At 52.6% G+C, this 14,445-nt stretch overlaps 4 protein-coding genes across 4 annotated transcripts; 3 read left to right on the top strand and 1 right to left on the bottom strand.

The window, feature by feature from the left end:
• Positions 1-2,213: 2,213 nt before the first annotated feature.
• DACRYDRAFT_45114 (cytochrome P450) lies at positions 2,214-4,575 on the bottom strand (the record flags this gene model as incomplete). The annotated part of the gene is made up of 9 exons (XM_040774625.1): positions 2,214-2,383; positions 2,466-2,562; positions 2,669-2,842; positions 2,902-3,086; positions 3,131-3,214; positions 3,313-3,598; positions 3,683-3,828; positions 3,949-4,200; positions 4,473-4,575. The coding sequence occupies 9 exons, from the start codon at positions 4,573-4,575 to the stop codon at positions 2,214-2,216; spliced, it is 1,497 nt and encodes a 498-aa protein (XP_040632863.1).
• Positions 4,576-5,418: 843 nt separating this feature from the next.
• Positions 5,419-6,744, top strand: DACRYDRAFT_45331 (UV-endonuclease UvdE; the record flags this gene model as incomplete). Its single annotated transcript, XM_040774636.1, has 3 exons — positions 5,419-5,855; positions 5,902-6,367; positions 6,415-6,744. 3 exons carry the CDS (start codon positions 5,419-5,421, stop codon positions 6,742-6,744), a joined length of 1,233 nt encoding a protein of 410 aa, XP_040632862.1.
• Positions 6,745-7,400: 656 nt separating this feature from the next.
• DACRYDRAFT_102927 (MFS general substrate transporter) lies at positions 7,401-9,535 on the top strand (the record flags this gene model as incomplete). Its single annotated transcript, XM_040767688.1, has 7 exons — positions 7,401-7,487; positions 7,534-7,543; positions 7,590-7,664; positions 7,711-7,967; positions 8,026-8,647; positions 8,720-8,878; positions 8,937-9,535. 7 exons carry the CDS (start codon positions 7,401-7,403, stop codon positions 9,533-9,535), a joined length of 1,809 nt encoding a protein of 602 aa, XP_040632861.1.
• A 1,694-nt stretch (positions 9,536-11,229) lies between these two features.
• DACRYDRAFT_102926 (cytochrome P450) lies at positions 11,230-13,480 on the top strand (the record flags this gene model as incomplete). The annotated part of the gene is made up of 15 exons (XM_040767687.1): positions 11,230-11,394; positions 11,446-11,553; positions 11,606-11,633; positions 11,689-11,704; positions 11,750-11,831; positions 11,880-11,950; positions 12,003-12,021; positions 12,069-12,354; positions 12,405-12,455; positions 12,504-12,543; positions 12,596-12,830; positions 12,880-13,130; positions 13,182-13,204; positions 13,264-13,280; positions 13,331-13,480. 15 exons carry the CDS (start codon positions 11,230-11,232, stop codon positions 13,478-13,480), a joined length of 1,542 nt encoding a protein of 513 aa, XP_040632860.1.
• Between the last annotated feature and the right edge of the window lie 965 nt (positions 13,481-14,445).

Genomic DNA, 14,445 nt, shown 5'->3' with positions numbered 1-14,445 from the left:
ATGGGGGCTGAGCGCTTGAGTTCTCTTCTCAGTTTGACCGACGTCTATTTAGAGGTGTCTGTTCCGACTGACGCACATCTGCTTCTCTCGTACCTCGCTGGCACCTCATTTTTGAACCCAGTCAACGATGCAATCATTCTCAAGGATTGTTTGAGTGGCCTTCCTATCATTGTGGAATCATTTTCGGCGGCTCCCAACCAGACTCTGACCGAAGGCCCTAGGCTACAATTCACCTGGCTTCCAGCTCGTCATTTGTCTAGGAAGAGAGGGACAATGCCAAATACATTGGCGCGCCAGAATTATAGGCTTCCACCATGCATTCCGAACGAAAGAAGCTATCGGCAGCGCCGATCTCGCCTTTGCTGTTCGGACATCCCGCACGCTAGTATGGCCGGCAATAGCGGATGGCTTACCGGATTAACGACTTTATCTACTTACCAACATCAGGGAAGAAGTTTCTCCCTGTATCTCTACGTAAAATCCCGCTGTGCATGCTCGCCGTAGTCGCCGAACAACAATCGGAGAACAGCTCGGTCATCCGAGGAAACTTCTGATGCCGGGTACTCTGCTGCCCCGGTGGTGTGCGAGATAGCGCACCCTCGATCATATTTTGTGCGCTGCGCAACTGCCTCTGACTGCGGTTTGTTTTCTGGATGTAGTGCTTAACTCCGCGTTCGCCCTCAAACTATGATGGAAAGAAGAGGTGCTGCGCACGTAGAGGCATGGCTTCCACTTCTTCCCACCTGTTCTCTATACTGCGGCCACACGATGGATGGGGCTGCGGAACTGTTCCTCTTGTTCTATCTTGTGGAGATCAAGTTGACCTTCTTGAGGTCGAACTATGTATAAAGAGGGTCATTATGGACGAGATTCACCAACAAAATACAAAGATAACTCCAGCTTTCTGAAGAACAAACAGCTCTCGCAACCACTCTCTCAAGCAACATCGATACTTCGCACAGTTTTCTTATCTGACTTCAACACCGATCAATTATCTCAAGGCTAGTACCCTTTCCGCCAGATTCCCTTGCGAAAACTGACAATATCGATAGATGTCTGCTCCTGTCCACATCAGTCTCTGCGAGTTCCTCGCCTTCGCATTCCCCTCTCAATTCACTTGCGCACTGGCCGCTCGTGCGGAACGTAGTCGTCAGAGTAGGATGGAGAAGAGGATCACATATAGCGAAAAGTGCTAGAGGTATGTATTTGTGCCGGAGAGGATCTGCCTTTGGATCTGACATTCAATTCAGTAGACAAACGCAAATGCATGAACCGCACTATAGCTGAAGAACTTCACCTCGCGGTTGTCCCATACCCCCTCATCTGCATCATACCATGCCCCCAATGATGTCTACGAATGGCCGCTCATCTCTTCATGATCTCTTTTAGTTTCCATGTATTACTATCTGTCTCAGATCAAGGTCTTCACGTTTTTCAGTCTCCCTCAATGAAGGAATTCATCACTCTGTGCCTGATTCTACGATCCTCAGCGTGCCTGGCCCTCAAAACCATTCCAATTCATTGATCAGATGTTAATACGTGGCTCTACTGTAGGTCCATGCAGAGGAAAAGTTGGATCGTGTTGGGAAGCGGACCGGTACATCGGGCCCAACCCGACGCATCCGAATAATTGCGTGCGCAGCTCTTCTGCATTCTTATCAGCCCAGAGGGGAGTAGTGGTACATGCCTGCCTGTCAAATCTGTCTTTCTGAGGTGCGTGCCTTGAGTTGCTTTAGGTTAAAGTTAACATGATATAGCCGATACATACCTCGCAGAATGACAAACACTCGCACTCTCTTCTTCATTCCCACTGCCGCCCTCGTCTTGGGCACGATAGCCTTGCCTCCTCCGTTCCCGTTCAGGATCGCACAAACGGAAGGATGGGAGGGGAAAGGATGCGCGTGTCGCCATGGAACGTGTATGGGACAGGAAATGGAATTGTGACTGTGAGGGATGGAGGCACGTGCACACGTTCACGTTACAAGACTTTATTGAGCTGGTTGCCCCCATAACGTGCTCATTCTTCCCTGAAGAATGGTTGGAATCTAGAAGAGTATAAACATGTATTCATATGCGGGATGTACTCAAGACTGAAGAGTTACAATCCTATGAGAACAACAGGTCTAGCAGCATATTATACACAGATCCGCGCCGTTACCTCATTGTATATATACCTGTTCCACATCACATCCACAACGAACGATTCAAACCGTTCAATCCATCCCGATTTGAGAAACCCTCAGCTTGAGCCCATGGCTGCCGTCGTTCACCGGTCGCGGGGTTACACCCGGTACACGGCGGACATCCTTCCCTCCCGGGGTGAGCGGCTCGAACGTAAAGTTTTGGATGAGGATGCATATGACAGCTTTGAGTTCCGCGATGGCTATTCATCCACGAAGAAATTGACGTGAAACAAAGAATGACCTTATTAGACCATGTTGAGACATCAGGAATGAGAGACATACCGAACGTCCGCCCGATACAGCCTCTTGGCCCATCACCAAAGGTCCACAAGTTCGACCAGGCATGGAACTCCCTCACCCTCTCCGGGAGATGTTCATTCTCAGCACCTGAAGAGATATGAGCCCAGAATCCCGACGCTCTTCCCTCTTCGTCGATACTCACCAATTGGCTTGCTGAGGTTATATTCCTTAGATGACCCGGGCACCCATCGTTCAGGCCGGAACTCGTGGCTGTCTTCCCCCCAAATGGCGGGGGAACGCACGAGCGCCTCGATAGGGACTGTGATCCCCTGGCCGCCCTTGATGGGGATCTGACTGATTTGTTCGCCCGAAGCGGTCGTTATAGGCCGAGCGAGGGGTAGGACGTCATCTTTTATCGCCTACAAATACGTGAGCGCCGGGTCAAACAATGCACGCTACGAGGCGAGACGGGACGTACGTTCCAGTAGATCTCGACAATGGAAGGATGCAGCCGGAGCACTTCTTTCACAACCGCGTCGAGGTAGACCATCTTTTCCCGCAGATGGTCGTACGTCGGCTCATGGAACTGGGAAAGTTCCTCCCTCAACTTGGACTGAGCGGTAGGGTTCAGGGAGAGCTCGTGCAGCGCCCATAGGAGAGTGGCTGAGATGGGTTAGACAGATATGGAGAGAATGGGCGGGGCGTACTGGAAGTCGTGTCATATCCCGCAAACATGATAGTGTTGATCTGCCAAGAATGGTGAATGGGCGGGAAAGAAGTGGAACGAGATACTCACAGCTCCGAGGACCTCATCCGGGGTGAATGACCGATTTTCTGCCTTGACTGCTGCTTGTCAGGGACATCCCACCCTTGGCGAACAGGTACTCACGGACGTTCTCGATCAAGCTTTTTCTCCCCTCCTCGCCGACCTTATGACTCTCCTCCAGTATGTCAGTAGCGATGCCCATCATAGCCATTCGGAGCTTGTCCCTGAACACTTTCCGCTTGGTAGGGAGATCGACCAGGATCGGGAAAGCGTGCACGAGGGAGAGGACGAGGGCCGTGATCGGGGACTGGCGGCTGGTGCCGAACGAGTCGAGCAGTTTTTGGATGAGCGGTTTCTCCCCGGTTACGGAGGCGAAGTCGTGCCCAAATCCGGCTTTTCCGATCGAGTCCTGCGCCGCATCAGTATCCGACATTCGGGGGAAAGGGGGACGAACGAGTGAGATGGCGTTGACCCATGGCTCGACGTCGAGCACGAGCCCGCCCTTTTGTTCAGAGAACATGGTGCTCCACGCATCCTTGACGTGGTAGGCTTCTTCTAAGAAGACAGTGGTGAAGGACCTGAGGGCAGCAGGCGTGAACCCGGGCATCATCGTCTTCCTGATCCGTTTGTGGTCGTCCCCTGTACTCTCGTCAGTGGTTGTATAACACGGAAGAACGGAGACAGACCATCGGTGCTGATAAGCCCCTGTCCGAGCTCGAAGGATAATCAGCATAGGGGTCAGCATCCACCGTCCAGGACATACCAAAGAGGCCACGAGCTTGGACTGGCCCACCGGCCGCACATAGTTATACACATTCGAGGAGAACACCCACACTAGCGCCTTCGGGTCGAGCAGGGCGATCCTTGTTTCCCCCACGGCGACAGGGAGGGAGTAGGCATCGCCGTACTTGGCTTGCCAGGTTTCATGTAGTTGCGCGGAGGGAGTGGTGAGGAAGATCTTGTTGTAGCCGTAGAGCCAAGAGGGGCGGGGAGGGCCGCGCAGCTTGATCCCTTTGGAAGAGAGGAGGTAGCGAGCGACAAGCAGGAGGGAGGTGATGAGGGTGACGAGGACGACGAGGACGTCCGTGGAGCGGAACGAGGGTGGGAGGAGTGGAGTGAGCATCTTGCGTAACAGAATTGGACGACCATGCCAGAGGTTATAAGGATTAAAAGGTTTCAGGAAGGTATTAATATTCCCCTTTAAACAACATTCAAGTTAATCCGAGTGTCAAACACTCTCCAATGCCAGAGCAACGATCGATTCCAATAACGACCACGCGCACGAGTGTGTGAGCACGTCGGCATGTATGCATCGTAAGCAACAATCATCCATTCTGCGAGTGCGGATGCCACTGCGTTGTCCGCGGTAACGTCGGGTATATGCATGAGGGCATCCAAGTTCGCGTATCAAGAAACAAATCCACATGTAGCAAGAACAGCTAGTGATTGATGCCATACGACGATGTTATGCTAAGAATTGAATTGAGCCAGAATTGAATACAAATCAAGAGCAAGCGTTGAAAGAAACTAAATAGAAATATTGGAAACCCGTGTCATTCCCGAGCAACCGTTCTTACGCGAGGCGGTGCATTACCCACGTGATTGGAGCGGTTTATCACGTGACTAGCCAATAATTCGCCGATCGATGTCTTCGATCCCTGACGTCTTTGGGTGCCCTTTACTGTCTCAGATCGGCGCTTGTCATCGCAGAGTTTATCCGAGCCTTGTTCCTCACTTGATGACTCCAGCTATGGCAGATATCGTCTTTCTTTTCTTACTTCAACCAACTCCAACTGGGGATTCCTCTGGCGTAGGCTTGCTCTTCTCGCCAGGAGGGGACGTACTGCACTACACACATTCACTAGGACTCCCATCCTAGCAGCAGGAACCAGCTCTCTAGTACTGAAAACTCCAATGCCGAAACGAAAGCTTGCACAATCAGAACCAACAACTAACCTGAACTTGGCAAAAAAATCGGAGGGAGGGATCCAGCAGCTTTCCGCCAGGGAGGTAGAGCAGGTCACCCTCTCACCTGTGCCTATGCTCGCTGTGAACGTGACGGAGGTTCATATGAGTGCGGTGGGTGATGCAGTCAAAGAGGCGGTGGAGGTGGTCATGGAGGGTCCTGAGGCTATTATGGAGGAAGTAAAAGAGGCTAGAACACCAGCGCAGAAAGGCCGAGGAGGAAGGAAGAAGTCTGTCCTCACTCCGGCGGGTGAAGGTGCTGCTATGAAGGCTGATTCTGCTGTATCACCCAGCCCTGGTAAACGCAAACGTCGATCAACGGTCAAAGACGAACCAGACACCCCTGGTAGCCCCCTCCGCCGCTCGACCCGTGCCCGCAAGCCTGTCCTTCCGACCGCAGAAGTGTCGTCAGCCGAGGAGACCCAAACCCCCAAAAAGCGGCGCAAGCGCAAGACTGACGAGCCGGTGACGTATATCATACCCGATGTCGAGCGGCGAGAGACGGCATTCCGCGGTCGACTGGGGTACGCGTGCCTCAACACCGTGCTCCGCGCAGGTGGGCAAGGGGTGGAGCCTGTCTTCTGCAGCCGCACCTGTAGGCTGGAGACCTTGAGGCAGAAAGGAGTGGAGTTTGTTAAGGAACTAGCGCTGAAGAACGTCGAGGATCTGGAGAAGATGATCCAGTGGAACGAGGAGAACAAGTGCGACCTCCATCTGGTGTGTTTTTTAGTCACTGATGAGGAGCAGGATACAGTTCATGCGCGTCTCCTCGGATATGTTCCCTTTCGCCTCTCACGCCCAACACGGCTACTCGCTCGACTTTGCCGACTCTGCACTCCAGCGTGCTGGGGAGCTGGCAAACCAATACGGTCAGAGGCTGACGATGCACCCAGGGCAGTTTACGCAGCTTGGTTCACCTAAGCCCGGGGTCGTCGAGGCTTCTGTAAGGGAACTGGAGTACCAGTGCGAGGTCTTGGACCGCTTGAGACAGGGAAGGGACGGGGTGATGATCATTCATATGGGAGGGGTGTATGGGGACAAGGAGGGCACGATCGAGCGGTTTAAGAGCAACTACCGGAAGCTTGGGGAGAGGGTTAGGCAGAGACTGGTGCTGGAAAACGACGAGCTGTGCTACAACTTAGAAGAACTCCTGCCTGTGTCGGAGGAACTGGGCTGCCCGCTCGTCCTGGATTGGCACCATGATTGGATCTATGTGAGCTTACCTACGCTCGCTCTGTCAAGTTATCTGATCGTCCCCAGCCTAGCTCACAGACCCCGGTAGAGCTCCTCCCGCGGATAAACGCCGTCTGGCAGCAAAAGTCCATCAAGCCCAAACAGCACCTCTCCGACCCCCGGCCCGGCGCCGTAACAGCAATCGAGAAACGCGCGCATGCCGATCGCTGCGAACGGATCCCCGAGGGGGTACCGATAGATATGGACCTGATGATCGAGGCGAAGGATAAGGAGCAGGCGGTTTTCTATTTGTGGAGGGTTTATGGGTTGGAGGAACCGGTGTGGGAGAACTTGAGGCCTGCGGCGGAGGAGCAGGAGTTGGCGACTAAAGGAAGGAAAGCGAGAGTGAGGAGGTGAGTGCTCTACTTGTTTGGTGAGGGTGTTGATTGTTCATTGGTGTTGGGATGTAGGAAGGAGATGGGAGAGGAAGGGAAGGAGAAGGTCGTACTGCGGGATTTGGAGAAGGAGCAGGAGGATAGGGTGTTGGTTGATGGCCCTGAGGAGGGGAGAGATGAAGGGGAGGAGAGTGAACTGACTGAGCCAGAGGAATAAAGCAGTCATGATTTACATTTACATTCTACATTCCTACATGATTGTGTATAAGTACAAGTACAAGTGAGATGGACACCCAGCCAATCAGTGATTGGCCAACTCCTAATGACCAAACAAAGTGAGCGCTTAAATTAGACCTCTCCCGTGCACCGCCACAATTGCCTCGGCGCACAGGCCCGACATGCCGAATGCGGAGGGCCGTTGTCTGTTTGAGCGGCGCCGTTGCAAAGCCGCACGACACTTTTAATTCTGCTTCACTTATCTGCTGCTCTCTTTCTTGGGCGCCCGTCATTACTCTCACTCTTGCCACCATCTTTGTATTCGGAATTCTAGGGGAGTGTGAGGCGACGGCCGCACTACTGACTGGCGTGTAACTCCACCAAGCTTATCGCCAGCCACGTCACACTCAATACCCAACACGCGACAACCCAGTCGTTACCCTTCAATCCCCAACGTCGGAAATGAGCGAACCATTCGAGAAAAGTTCGAGGAGATGGGCAAGTTTTGTCGGTAGCGTGTTGAGTGCTGTTGGGGCGGGGACGAATTATGTGCGTGTTTTTGTGCTATATTTGGATGTGGGGCTGATATGTCTAGGCGTATTCTGGTGAGTTGATCTAGGGTGATATGAAACTGGTCTGATGAGTGAATAGCGTATGCTCCTCAGCTGGGTAACCGCCTGCATTTGTCTTCCACGACGTTGAACATCATCGGCGCTGCAGGCAACTGTGCGTCCAATCTCCTCTTCCGCAGGTACATACTGAACGACAATAGTGGGCGTCTACCTCTCCGGCCCCTTCTGGGGCTACATAGTGGACAAACGCGGACCCTCCCTCCCTCTCCTGCTCGCATCCCTCTTCCTTCTCCTGGGCTACCTCGGCATCCGCCTAGCGTACGACGGCGTGCTCGTCCTGCACGGCGGGTGGGAACTGGGCATGCTTGCTCTTTTCGGGTTCTGCACGGGGGGCGGGGGGAACGCAGGGTTGACTAGTGCGGTAAACGCTACTGCGAAAAGCTTTCACGATAAGACTGTTCGTTTTCCCTGCTTGAGCCAACTGCGCCTGCTGATGACGGCTACGTGGACAACAGAGAGCATCAGCGACAGCGATCGTTCTCTCCGGATTTGGACTTTCTGCATTCGTATTCTCCACACTGGCAGCGACCCTCTTCCCAGGAGAGACGTCCGCTTTCCTCCTCACCCTCGCCCTAGGCACGTCAACCAGCATGCTCATAGGCTACTTCACGGTGAAACCCGTACCTCCTCACCATCAGGCGCTCGAGGAGCCTCCCTATGCTCGAGAACACGTACACGAGCGTGGACATGAGGAACAAGGGTTCGAACCTATGGTCTCCGACGGGGAAGAAGCGAGCGAAGAGCAGCTGGAAGAGCTGAGCGACGTGTACGACCTGGAAGAGCCTACGAGCGCTACGAGCGCTTCGGCTTTGTTAGAGAGAACAGAAGGCAGGAGCGCTAGCTTCGAACTCTCCCCAACGAGGAGCATGTCCCCGGTTGGGGAAACACATAGGCGGTTACTGCATCCGCCTCGTCCTGGAATGGGGAGGGGCTCCAGGAGCAGGAGCTCGAGACGCGATGCCGTGCAGGGGAGTGTGGACCTCAAGCCGGCGGAGATGGCTCTGGATGTGGATATTCATGGACGGGAACTGCTGCTGAACATGGATTTTTGGATGCTTTTCATCATCCTTTCTTGCTGTACGTCTGCTTCCGTTCTGCTCTCAAAAAGCACATGTTTGGCTTCGATGCTGATATGTTGATGGTGCGTAGTGAGTGGCACTGGCCTGATGTGGATCAATAACGTGGGTAGCGTTGCTCAAGCGTTGTGGAGGTACAACCACCCCGATGACCCGGACGGGTACTCCAAGCTCCAGGCCGCGCAAGTATCCATCGTCAGCATCTTCAACTGTCTCGGGCGTATCCTCATCGGTAAGCACCTTTCTCGCGCCTCACACCACATGGGCTGACCCTCATATCTTCACAACAGGCGTATCCTCCGACGTCTCACAACATCATCTCGGCGCCAAACGCTCCTACTTACTCTCGTTCGTCGCCCTCTCCTTCATCGTCTCCCAACTCGTCGCCGCCCGGATATCCTACGCCACCCACCTTTGGGTCGCCTCCATGCTCCTCGGCCTCTCCTACGGTAGCGTATTCGGAATAATGCCCATGGTCTCCCTGGAATGGTTTGGCATGGGCCACTTTTCCCAGAACTGGGGATTTCTTGCCTTGAGCCCGCTCTTTGGGGGGAACCTGTTCAACCTCTTCTTCGGGAGAAACTACGATTCTCATTCGCGGCCTGTGGCTGTAGGCGCCACGCCGGACCATAGCACGCTCGCCTCTGTCTCCCCCACAGGGAGCACAGCTGCTTCCCTAATGCACCTCGCTGCACGCGCTGGGGGAGTCTCCGACCCACATAAACAATGTTTTGACGGGAGACTGTGCTACGTCGATTCCCTAACACTTACGACCGTCGCTTGCTGCCTTGCGTTCGTGCTGAGCTTTTGGGCCGCTTGGAGGGACATGCGGAGGAGTGTGAGGCGAGGAGAGGGGTGGGTGAGTATCGGCGAAGGTGGAAGTAAGTGACCGTGCGTTCTTGTTGTGCGACGGTGGTGGTTGGCAGGTCAATGGGTGCGGTCCGCCGTTCGTCCGACCGCATTTCGAGCGTAGGGTTGATGAGTAATGCTCATAGCTAGACGTTGTCGGTGGAGGAGATCATGTGTATTTTGTAGAGACCGTCTGACCAAAGCTCTAGATAGATGCAGTCTTGATACGCCTTTATGGTCTGGATTCCAACAATCGTTTGGGCTTGTCCTTCCTCCTCCAGGAAAAGCATGAATCCACTCCGCGGCTTTCGTCCGTGGATCGAGGAGAGAACTGCTGTACGGCCGCCAGTGGTCATTCCCCAGAATCTGCGGAAAATAGAAGGCAACCAGTGAACTTGACAAACCCGGCCTAAGAGGGGAATAGCAGCAGGAGATGAAGAGCTCACAGTCCTTGCCCATTCTGCGTGTGGAGGTTCCTGCGCTGCACGTATGAGTTACATCGTGTTCCACCCGAGGTGTGGGCATGTACGGGTACGAACACAGGCGCCACGTCGAAAGCGGCCCGAGAATTGGTCAGAAGTCTACTGCGGAAAATGACTGTACCCCTCATCGCCCACTTGCACTACGCTCCTTAACAACGGCGAAGCGGTTGAGCCATTGATATTCGGCGTTTGCGATCGGATCTTCAGACTTCTGGGGTGTTGAATGACAGGAGGACCTACATTTCATGTTGCATTGTTGCATTTCACATTCACAGGGGGTCTGCATTTCACGTTCAAGGGCCGTATTCCACGTTCAGACAGTTTCTTTTGGGCTTTAAATAAGTTGATTATTAAGGAATCACATGCTTCAAATTGATTTGTTTTGATAGTTGATAAGCAAATATTGCGTAATGGTACCTGTTCGTTGGGGCGTGCGTTTTTCTCTCTCTCCGAATCTTTCCAATTTCAGAGCAACTGCTTGCGGCAACACATCTTCTCAGGTGTAGTTGGAGGCCGAAGTACGCGCGTACGAACGGCACGACACCATCCAATTCTTACAGCGGAATCCCTGCCAACCCCACGAACTGTCCCCTCTCGAGCGCTCCATGGCAGTAGAGTGTTTCTACCTCAAGAACTTATCTATGTTAGAGCCTTTATGACCTGAACTCTCTCTTGTCATATATACTGTCGATGCTCAGACTCGAACTGGATCAGGATATCGTTGCCCTTGACTCCCTGATGCCCCTTGTCTTGCCTGGTGGCTTCCCACCGTCTTTCACGGAACTCTGACCAACCTCGGAGATAATTGTCATGTGATACTATAACTTGATTGGTCGCCGCGTGTTCCTTCATTGGCCCGGAGAAAGCAAAGACTAGCGCAGTTGGATAGCGTCGTTCTGGGACAGTGGCAGCTCGTGAAAACCAGCATGGCGCACTTTTCCGCATTGTTGGAACTCATGCAACCCTATGTATGGAAACCCAGACAGCAAGGCCTCTATCTTTTGTGAGGTTATACTATTCATTCTGACCAACAATCTTATGCATAAGCGGCGACAGAGCCCGGCACACCAGTGGTATATAGACCACCTTCCAGCTTGCCACTGCCTTCAGCCTAACGCAAAACATGCCCTCTCTTCACTCCTTCAGCACCTCCTTCAGCCAAGCGCAAGACATGATTTCCCTTCACTCCTTCAGCACCTTTCAGGTAGTGCTGGCCTCAGGCTGCGCCATTCTGGGCCTTGTACTTGTCAGAATGCTCTTTTTCCGGGGTTCTCCAGTAACACCTCTCTCTGGGCCAAAGCGTCCCAGCTGGATCTGGGGATACAACCGGATGCTTATTAACGGAACCAGCGGTGATTATTTCGAGTCTTGGCAGAAAGAATTTGGAGACGTGTATCGTCTTCCCACGGCTGCTGGAGTGAGTGTTTACCAACGATGTTCCTTGTCGGATGTCTAACAGCTTGATTAGGCCGAACGCACGGTCATCATGGATTCTCGTGCCATCGCATATGTTCTCAATACAAACGGATATAATTTCACTCGTTATGAAGGCGAGCGCAACACGATCAAGCGTTTGGTAAGTTCTGGCATCGGTCCTCCACATTGCACCGACTAATAGGACTGCTTAGCTCGGTGGTGGAATTTTGACCGTAGAAGGTGAGTATAATCGGCATAGACAACCCTTTCATGTTCACCACATTTGTGCTGTCAGGGAATGACCACAAGAGGTAATATCACAATAAGAAGGTTTACAAAAAGCTCATTGTACTAAGGCACCGTAAAGCAATGAGCCCGGGATTCTCAATTGCTTCGATCCGGTTCTTCACCTCCATTTTCTTGGAAGCAACACACAAAGTAAGTGGACGACATGACCCTAAGCCACGTGTTCTCACTCATTACCAGGTGAAAGAACGATGGCTATCCAAATTGTCAGACAGCAAAGGGAATGACATTGTGCTGGACGTCGAACACTGGTGAGATGTGTCATTATTCTTGGTCGTGTTGCAAACACTGAAGGCGAAACAGGATGAACGCAATATCATTCGTATGCAAAGCTGCATTCACAGGACAGTGGCTAACTGGATTACTTAGGAATCCATTGGGGAGGCCGGCTTTTCTCATGACTTTGATTGCATAAATGACGAGGTGTCGGTGGTTGGTCAAGTCTTCAGTTCTTTGGGAGCAACTAATGGGACGCTCACTGCCGCCATTGCTGTCGCGTTGCAAGCATTCCCTATTATTGCATCACTTCCGCTCGCCCGGAACGTGGCCTTTGATAATCTCCGAAACACGATGAGAGATCTAATAAATACTATGGACCGAAAGACTCTCGGAAATGATGCCTCTGATGAACGGCGTTCGCTTGTTGCTTCAATCAGTTCGTACCTTCAGAACACCCCGTCTCATCAATGTTTGACATGGATCTAGTCAAGGCAGAGAATCGCAACTTGAGCCAGGAGGAAGTCATGGCTGAGGCAAGTTGGCTGTTTTTCCGGTGGTGCCGAGACATCACTTAATAATTCACAGATTACTACGTTGTTACTTGCCGGATTCGAGACCACTTCTAGTAAGCCTCCTTTACATCCTGCACGGGTGGAGGCTGATGTGGGGTTTTGTAGCGACTATGGCGGTCCGTTCAGGTTATATCCGGAAAGTGTACTGAAGCTCACGCTTGCACAGTGGTGCCTGCATGAGCTCTCGATTAACCCCCACGTCCAAGACAAACTGAGACGGGAGATCATGATGTTCCCTGATGCGACTCATGAACAGCTGGCCACGCAGATGCCCTACTTGAACGCTGTCGTCCAGGAGACATTGAGGACTCATCCGGCCGTCGTGGAGAATCATCGTCAGGTAACATTAGCCGAAACAATCTTGGGCCATGTGACTAATATGTGTGAAGGCCATGAAAGACGACTCGATTCCCCTCCAACGTCCGATCAAACTGGCCAACGGACAATCTGTCGATCACATCGATGTGCGTGCCGGAATGGGCGTGATCATTCCAATCGAAGCTATGAACAAATCAAGTGCCTTCTGGGGACCGGATAGTCATGAGTTCAAGCCTGAGCGGTGGCTGGACGAGGAGCTGCCCAAGAAAGTGACGGAGATTCAGGGATTTCATCATTTGCTGACCTTCATTGATGGACCTAGGTACGCCGTAGTTCATCCTTCCCTGTGTATACTCATCCCATTTATCACCAGGAACTGCATCGGCAAGAACTTTGGTAAGCGTTTTGTTCGACGAGCATTCTGATCCAGGGATCTGACCATGTCTGTCTAACAGCAGTGGCCGAATTCAAGGTAACCTTGGGAAGAACGATGCCATGATTCCGATGCTGACGTGGAAACAGGCCGTGATGTCGGTACTGATTCGCCACTTCTCATTTGCTCCTCTCACGGACGGATCTGACGTCCGGCGCGTCCTTACTCTTGTGCAGCGGGCGAAGAGCAAGGGGCACGATGGGCTTCTGTTGCGCATTAGCCGGGTTGAAACGGAATGAACGAAATGCCGCCCACCTGGCGTGCACATCTAGGAATAGGTTCGCCATGCTTCATTCCTCACTCAAACGATCCATTTATTGACGGTCATAAAGGATTATATGTTGCTATACAAGGTGTCAGGACATGTAAATACTATATCGGTCAGAAATAGACGCACATTCCAATATTGAAAGAATTCAACCATGAAGGAAATGAGCCGTTCCTTTTCAGTGGTCTGTCATGGGTCGCTTTTTCTCAAACAAGGTTGACAAGTATTCCTCGCATCCGGTCGACTCCGGATAGCAACAACAAGCTCGCCTCCTCTCCCCTTCCGGTATAAGTACAGATGTCTCTTTCCTCCTTCAGGCGCGCGGGCGGGTGGGAAGGACGTGACGCAGGCGTCTCCGACCCAGAGAAACGGTTGTTCGATGACGGCCTATCATGTGCTGTCTTGACTGCCCGCTCGCACAACCGTCGGATCCTGTATTCGTACCGACCGTTTGGGGTGGGAAACTAGCGGAGTGTGACGAGGAAGACAGGGGCATGGGCACGGCAGGGAACATATGAGCGATTGGGGTGAACTGTGCCCGGTTATCGTGCGAGCGGTGATCCCCCGAAAGGTATGCTCCTTTCCTGACGGTGAGCAATCGGTCAATAGTCGGTGTTGGTGTTTCTTGCTTGCGATCAATGCGGTGTTCAGCAATTACGGGTGAATGACATAATGCGTATGTTGTCCTGTACTCCATCTAAGCTCTAGATGGATATACATCGTACCCGTCTATACGAGGGCTATTATTCATCCTTGCCGATTCTGTGAGGGGATGGCGCATCTATATCGCGGCGATGGTGGTGTGTTTTCGGACAGGTTGGGGACTAGTACGTCGTGCCCCATGGCTCCCTGCCGTGGGTTCAGGAAAGAACCATGTGTGGTCGGCCGATCCTGATTCCAGAATACGCCGTCAAGGTAACCCAGCAGAATGCAGGC

Source organism: Dacryopinax primogenitus (genome assembly GCF_000292625.1).
Source record: "Dacryopinax primogenitus strain DJM-731 SS1 chromosome Unknown DACRYscaffold_1, whole genome shotgun sequence".
Taxonomy (NCBI): Eukaryota; Fungi; Basidiomycota; class Dacrymycetes; order Dacrymycetales; family Dacrymycetaceae; genus Dacryopinax; species Dacryopinax primogenitus.
The sequence above is the reverse complement of the archived record's forward strand: the minus strand, read 5'-3'. Positions and strand labels throughout refer to the sequence as shown.